Source organism: Gopherus flavomarginatus, chromosome 4, assembly GCF_025201925.1.
Source record: "Gopherus flavomarginatus isolate rGopFla2 chromosome 4, rGopFla2.mat.asm, whole genome shotgun sequence".
In the NCBI taxonomy this organism is placed as follows: Eukaryota; Metazoa; Chordata; order Testudines; family Testudinidae; genus Gopherus; species Gopherus flavomarginatus.
In genome coordinates, this window is record NC_066620.1 from 178,435,893 (window position 1) to 178,444,014 (window position 8,122).

An 8,122-nucleotide genomic window follows, 5' to 3' on the forward strand; every position below is an offset into this window, starting at 1 on the left:
TGTGAAGGGAAGGGTGAAAGATTCAGTGAGGAATGGACCTCCGAGGTTCGACGCCTGGAGGATGAGTTTGCTCAGCCAGAGAGCAGGGCTAATAGGGAGGCCCAGGAAAGGGCTTCAAGGATTAGGGATGCTTTAAGGGAGCAATTTGATGCTGAGAGCCAACAGTAATGTTTGATGCATTTGATGTGCTTTGCTTTACCTTGCTGTGTAATATTTCCCACTTCCAGCAACAATAAAATGTAGTGAAAGAAATAGAAAGAAAAAACTTTATTCAACAAACAGTACATAACAGGCAAAGGGGTAGGGGTGGTGGACTGTACATTTACAGGTTTTAATATGTCCTATTTTGATCAATAATCCCTGTCTGCTGCACTTCAGCATTACTATGCTGCAGAACAGTGGGGGTGGAGTGAACAGGGTAAGAATTATAGTTATCAGGGCTGGTAGGTGATCTTATAGGTGTTGGGGGCAGCTGGGGATAATATGGAACTGGCTGCTGGAGAAAGCTGTTTTGTGGAAAGACTGGGGAACAAGGAAGAGGTCTTTGGGAGGGCTGTGGGTTACCATGGTACATATTTGTCTGCATGGCTACAAGAGACTCGAAAGACTCAGCTGGGCGAGACAGGAGGCTTATCATCTGCTTTGTGTTTTTTTTGGTAGACAATTCCTTTCTCCTGCTTTCTGTTTGCCTCCATTCATGTACACTCTTTCTCCAGTCCTGTGCACTGCTTCTCCATTCATACGTCTTCTCTCTCCATTCCTCTGTATTCCTACTTTCTCTGTTGTAGGAGCTCATAACAGACTTGATCAATTCCTCTTGATTTCCTAGGATTCCGTCTCAAGTTCTGCAACCTATGTGAGGCTGGTGATACGGCTGCAGTAGTCAAGGTCCCTAGAAAACAGAGATAGAACCATGTAATACACAGAGGCATCATTGTTTATTATCACAGTCTGAAGGACTTTTGAGACTTTTGGTAGCATCCTTCTCACATACCTCACATATCACAGAGAGGGCAGGCAAGCTAAGTCATGGCGAGAAATGGGGTGAGTGGTTTTTCCCCGATTTCCCCTTGGGAGTGGGAATTGACCACTGGGTCACTGGGGTTTATCAGCAATGGGTACAGGGGTTAGCTGGTGTCCTGAAGAAGGGACAGTAGTGAACAGGAAGGTGGTGAGCTAGCTGCTTGGGGGGGGGGGTTCCTTTGGTCAGCGTTCACGCCGTCCTGATGGTGAGGGGGGGGTGGAAAGGTGGTGCTGGATGCCTGCTTGGATGGGGGTCGGGGAACACCAGAGCACACCGCATGGCTGCCTACGTGCTGGGAGGGGGGGTGGGAAACACGGGAGCACACCGCGGGGCTGGATGCCTGCTTGGAGGGGGGTCGGGGAACACCAGAGCACACCGCGGGGAAGGATACCTGCTTGGAGGGGGGGGTCGGGGAACACCGGAGCACACCGCAGGGCTGGGTGCCTGCTTGGAGGGGGGGGTCGGGGAACACCGGAGCACACCGCGTGGCTGGATGCCTGCTTGGAGGGGGAGGTGGGAAACACGGGAGCACACCGCGGGGCTGCGTCCGTGCTGGGAAGGGGATGGGGGGGAAAACAGAGCGCCATGGGCTGGGGAATCGCGAATCTGGCGCCCTGCAATCAATTATCCCTAAACTCTCAACAGGGTTTCCTACTGCCAGACATATCACTGCTGCGTGTTACCTGGGAAGAGAGGGAGGGTCTTCTACAGGAATGTGGATTCCGCCCTGGCCCCTATGCAGCTTGCCTGTGTGCAGCCATGGTCCCCCCACCCCTCGCTGCACAGTGGATCGGACGAGTTAGCCTGACCCGGACAGGGACCACGGTGGCTCTCCCGATCAATTTGAGAAAGCAAATTGAAACGCTCTTGTAGCAACATTTCAAGAGATTACCAAGGCAGATTACAGAGACGTGATAGATCAAATCAATGGGCTATTCCACGTTTAGGCATGCATGCAGGCAGCCATAACCAAAATCCTCCTCTCCCAAAACATAGAAATCTACTTACCCCGAGCACGATCCTCAGCTTCCTCCTCAACATCAGCTTCCAGCTGCTGCGACTGGCTAGCCTCCTCCGGGCTTGAGAAGAGATCCTGGCTGCATGTGTCCTGAGACTCCAGGGTGTCTCCCTCCACGCCAGTAGCCTCACTGTCTCCGTCCTCTACAACATCCCCCACTGCTCCCTGCTGTGAACTCTCCATCGTGCTCCTAGGATTGGCAGTGGGGTCACACCCAAGTATGGCATCCAGCTCCTTGTAAAAGCGGCAGGTTGTGGGGGCAGCTCCTGAGCGGCGATTTCCCTCACGGGCTTTGCAGTATGCACTCCTCAGCTCTTTAATTTTGACCCTGCACTGCAAGGCGTCCCGTTCATGGCCCCTTCTCATCAAGGACTGCGATATCTGCCCATACGTATCATAATTTCTCCTTCTGGAGCACAGCTGTGTTTGCACAGCCTCCTCTCCCCAAACACTAATGAGGTCCTGCAGCTCTGCATTGGTCCATGCTGGGGCTCGTTTGGTGCGTGAAGGCATAGTCGCTGAGTGATTGATAGATTAATTGCACTCCACACCTGGCTGACCAAACAGGAAGGGGATTTTTAAATTTCCCCGGGGCATTTAAAGGAGGGGTCAGGTGAGCACAGGGCAGTGGAGTTTGCTTGATTACCAGAGAGGCTTCTTCAGGTATGCTGGGATACCTGCTTATGCCACGGAGGTCAACAAAAACGCTGGTGAGTGTCTACACCTGATGACCAGCGCTGGTGATCCAGCACTGGATCCTCTACACCCGAGGCTCGACTGGGTGTACGGCCAGCGCTGCAAACAGGGAGTTGCAGCGCTGGTAGTGCCGTGCAGGTGTGTACACATCCTAAGTTGCAGTGCTGTAACCCCCTCACCAGCGCTGCAACTCTGTAGTGTAGACAAGCCCTAAGATAATATCCTTTAGCTCTTCTCTGGCATCTTGTGGGTGCTTACAAATGAAGAGAGATACGCTCACCCATTTTGAAAATGAGACCTGATAATTGGTGATTTGTAGTTGTAATCATGATGAATAGGCCTTTCTCCCAGTTGATGGCCCTTAGACTGGTGCTTGGTGAAAGTATGCATTTTTAAATAATCTTTGATTCCAAGTTGATAGGTATTTACAAAGTGCCTAATATACACTACAGTAGACCAGATTTACCTGACAGACCAGAAAAGGGGAATCCGTCTGGTGTTTAGAGCAGAGGTCAGAGAGCTATGACAAATGGGTCATGCTTGTTTCAGCTGCTACCTTCTTTGTGTCCTCTCTCTGTTATTCAGTTTACCCATCTAACCTTCACAGGGGTGTTATAAGAAGTTAGTTGTTGTGTAAATTACTTCCAGGTCCTTGGATGATGTGCAAAGTATTGCTATTCATAACAAAAAAGCTTGCAAATTTCAGACTAAGAGTTTCAGGGTTATACTGAAATAGTATGGTTTAAACCAATCAAAGCAGAGGAATTCTGTAGAGTTACAGACCAACCTACACAGCTATTTCTAATAAAGCAGTTCTTTGCATTCTGACTGAAGGGTTCTGATTTGCATAGTTATTATATAACTAATAATTAATAGCTATGTTAGTAGTAGTATTTTTCACTGTCCAAAAATGTGAGGTTCTTTTGGGTGCTGAAAATACAATGAACAACCATTATTTTTCACTAACTATACAGCATGCAGATCCCTGTACTATGAACAACTGAGGCCTTTTATTAGCCAAATTGAGCAGAAGGATTTGTATGATCACATGACAATTATTTTCTATCTTTTGGGCCTGTAACAGTCTGTGGATGCTGACTTCTGCCATGTAGCACGTGTATTAACCTTTTCTAAACTAGACCCAGATGATGTGTCTGGGATCAAGAAATAAAGTTGAGTCTTCCCAGCATTCCTGGGACTCCTACCTTTTATAACAGGCCTCTTAACCTCCTTTCTGCAAACACCTTGGACTTCTATCTTTAAACTGTATGAAACTGAGTATTACAGTCTATAGGAAAACATACCAGTTACAGAGTACTTATTGGGATATGAACAACACTTGAAACACATGTACTGTACATGATCTATCCTATCCTCTGGTCTGACAGAACTCCAAATTCAGGGCTGCTCTAATTTGTAGCTGGCTGCAGAAGCCACAAGAGGTAATTCTGGCAGCTGGGAATCACTGGAGTGAAGCAAGAGAACTCCAGGTACAAATTCTCCATTGGCCATGCTCCTTTTGTTTAAGGAGGGAGGGGGATAGAACAAATTACATCTACTTTGTCCCACCAGAGGATTCCTTAAAGTTAAACTGGCTTTATAGTCCCTTTCAGTGACAAGGCCCAGTATCTGTCCCTATAACTATAATGACAAACCTCAATAACAATGCAAGAGAAATAAACCAATGCATCATTTCAATAGTCTGAAGAGCATTTCCTTTCCTTGCCATTAGATACAAGTGAATCATCTTTCCCTATTTAAGATTAAAGCAACTCAATGAGTAATACAGTGATGCAATACAAGCTAAAATTCTGATTTCACTTCAAGCTCCAAAAATAAAGTCAGTACCTACTGACTGATCATTTGTCGCAACAGCTGTAGATAACATTTTAAAGGCTTTTCATTTATCTTGAAAGACTCTTTGGCAAAAGGATTTTCTTTTCCCAGAAAAGTACAGGTTGCAGAATGCTGAGAGTTTGTCTACACTTGGCAATTTACCAAAGAGCTATTCTAGCTATTATTCTGGAATAGCTATTTCATTATAAGCCTCCACATGGATACTCTCTGATTTTGCTTGGAAAGTATATTAAGCTAAATTGGAAAGGAACACACTTCTTCTGGAAAAAGTGTACACATGGGGGCTTATACTGAAATAATATTCTGGAATTATTTCAGTAAGTTTCCAACTCAGACAAGCCTGTAGAGAAGGTGATCCAAGAACTTCTTCCACTGGAGCAGGAGATGCCAAGTACTGCATTGTGGTGCAGTCTGTTCACAGCGAAGAAGCTGCTCTGCACTGTGTATCATCATACCGAAGGCTAAGTCAAAGATACACACATAAGGGAATATTTGTCTATAGCAGTAGCAGAAGCCAGAAGAAAGTTAAAAGCTGTAGAGGGCACAATATAAAAGGAAAGAAAGTTGATACTTGTATTTGTTAATATTTCCATAGGACCAGATTATAAGTCAATATAACGTGGCTGGCACTGCGGAGTAAGGTGCCCTCTCCTCCTCCCCACCATACACGGTAACACTTCCCACATCACAGCTTCAGTAGGTGAGCACGGAATGGCTGGAGTCAGTTCTGTCTCTCAATGCCTTGAGCCAGCAGTGTTCAGACAGCCCAAGGGAGGAAGAAGGATACAGTACTGTAGAGGACTGCGGTAAATAACTTTCCCATGGAACGAGAAGAAGCAGAGAAAGAGCTATGAGTCAGGGGATATGACTACACAACAGCTGGGAGGTGATTCCCAATGTGAGTAGATGTACATGCACTAGCTCTGCTTGACCTAGTGAAGCAAAAATAGCAATGTAGCCACAGTGGCATGGGCGATGCTCAGGCTTGCTGGCTGAATCTCATACAGGGTTCTTCTCAAGCAGCCGTGGGGCATATGCTTTCAGAGGGGAAGACAGAGATTAGAGAACCTAACAGTTTCCCATTTAAACAAAAATCAGTGTAAGTGCCCTTTTACTGGAAAATGTTATACTTTGTTCCTGACAAACATACTAAAGATAGTGTTTCATTGAGCTCAGCTCAAAAAATCTGAAGTCAAGAGAAGGGATGAAGGTATTTAAGTGGAATATTGTTGAGAATTTTTTTTAAAAAAATTCAACTCCTCTTGCAATCTAGTCCCAGTCAAAGAAAAATGTTTGCTTCAGAGTACTCATGAGTCTGAACAATAAGTCATTTCCAGTAAGGGTGAACTAAGGGTATGTATGGAAGGGCTGAACTTTATCAGAGGCAGGGAACTCAGACCAATTTTTCCATCAAAATGATGCTACAACTTTAACAAAGTAGCCCCTATGAGGCAGCTCCAGCACATCAGTGGCTTTACCTTTATTGTAGCATTAATTACAATGTTATTTTAAAAAAGAGGCAAACCCCACTGCTTGATATACCAACCAATATCAATTTTAAATAATAAAAAAAAGCCATTGGTGTTTTCCTTCAAGGGTTAGGCTCACATTCTCAGTCCATTCCATCTGTTCATGAAATCTGCTGAGATTAAAAATAGTAAGGAAGATAAATATATCATTGACCTAAGCAATTTGAATGGGAGCACCCAAGAAATGATGGTAGCTCAGTTGTGGACAGTAAGGAGGAAGTATTACCACAATCTCCTTATTTTGCCAAACTGTGGCTACTGCTCTTATTCTGCCTCATCCTCCAGACTATGTAGTTCCTGCCAATACCCACAAATCAGAGGATTTGACACAATCCACAGAATCTTCTTGTAACATATCTATCTTGCATAAATCAAGAGAGTGGCATAATCAGGGAATGGTAATTAATTTTCACTCATCTATAGTTACAGAACTACAGACATACGGTGACACAAATAAGAACGTCGCTAATGTGGCTGTAAATTATTGAGTATGTAGAGGAGGCAAGGAGGCCCTCTAACAGACCTGTACTGTCTGAACATGAAAATAGGGCCAATATCACATCATGCAAACTCTTGAAGGAGAAGAAACTGAGGAACTGACAGCTGTTTGCTTTATAAGTTTCCACTTCCAGAAGAAGGAAAGCTATATCTGCTTTGTCAAATATGCAACTGATATTTTTTGAGACTGTTGTAGAAGAGAAACTCCTGCATATCTTCCCAAAACAAAAATTCCTGGTATGGGGGTGATTATTAGATGACAAGGTTGGGGGTTGTTTTCACTACAGTTGGCTGGAATATTTTTATATTAATTTTGATTAAAAAAAGAAAAAATGGGAAAAATGCAAAATGTTTTCCATTTTCTGAGTAGCTCTAGCTTTCAGCTTGTTCTCTGTAGTGAGCAATATATCATTTTATAGTAGAAATTAAAGAGAGTGCTCACTTCTTTGTAAGTCTTCTTACATATCTGATTTTTATCTTCCCACAAATGACTTATACTATAATGTTGTCTGTTTTCTTTATTTTTCTAGTATTTCCTCTTATATTGCTGGATGAATTTTTCATATTTTGTACCATTCCCATGTGAAACAGTTACATACCTCCTGAATTTAGTTAGAATTTTCTACCAGGTTTATGCTAATACACTGGCAATGAAGATGGATTTTTTTTTTGTGTTTCCAAGTGTAGGCTCATTTAATAAGTTTCATCTCAGAGAGCTTGAAGGAGCCAAGAAATGAATAATCAAAAGAAGCATCCTTCTTTCATGTATAAAAAATTAACAATCAGAAGTTACAGGTTGAACTAATGACCAAGTATTCATATAGGAATACATTCTGTTTAGTAAACTAAATGTTAATACATGATTAAAATAGCTGCTGTCTATATGGTGTTATAGAATTTAATGTCATATCTACACTAGAAACTTTTGCCAGTATAATATTAGCCAATATAATAATATTATACTGTGATTTTATAGTGGTATGATTTTTAATATTAGCAAAAGCCCTAGTGTTGATGCTGTTATGCTGGCAAAAAAAGCATTTTCACCAGAGTCATTTATTTAATTTGGAGAACTAGTATAGACCATACTGGCAAAAATCACATTTTTTCCCATAGAAGTTGCATCTATACTAGGAGGATTTGCAAGTGCAGGTATACAGGTATAGCCACTCTAGCAAACCACTTGCAGATGGCAGCAGGTGACAGCATCATGGTCTGTTGCCAGAAGAGACTTGTAATGAGGGGGAGGGTATAGTGGATCAAACTGAATGAGTAAACAATGTGATGTGTTGTGAAAAGGCATGTGTTACTCTGAGATGTATTAACAGGAGTGTCATATGTAAGCCACCTGAAGTAATTATTCTACTCAGAACTGGTGAGGCCTCAGCTGCAGAATACTGTGTCCAATTTTTGGGTACCCCACATTAAGAAAGATGTAAACAAACCAGAGAGAGTCCAGAGGAGAACAAAAAATTATATTAGAAAACATGACCTATGAGG

General features: G+C 43.3%; 1 protein-coding gene across 1 annotated transcript; it reads right to left on the reverse strand.

The window, feature by feature from the left end:
• Positions 1-770: 770 nt before the first annotated feature.
• On the reverse strand, positions 771-2,947 carry LOC127050106 (zinc finger and SCAN domain-containing protein 29-like). The gene is made up of 2 exons (XM_050951636.1): positions 2,033-2,947; positions 771-892 (listed from the first exon to the last, which is right to left on the reverse strand). The coding sequence occupies exons 1-2, from the start codon at positions 2,553-2,555 to the stop codon at positions 771-773; spliced, it is 645 nt and encodes a 214-aa protein (XP_050807593.1). The 5' UTR covers positions 2,556-2,947.
• Positions 2,948-8,122: the final 5,175 nt, after the last annotated feature.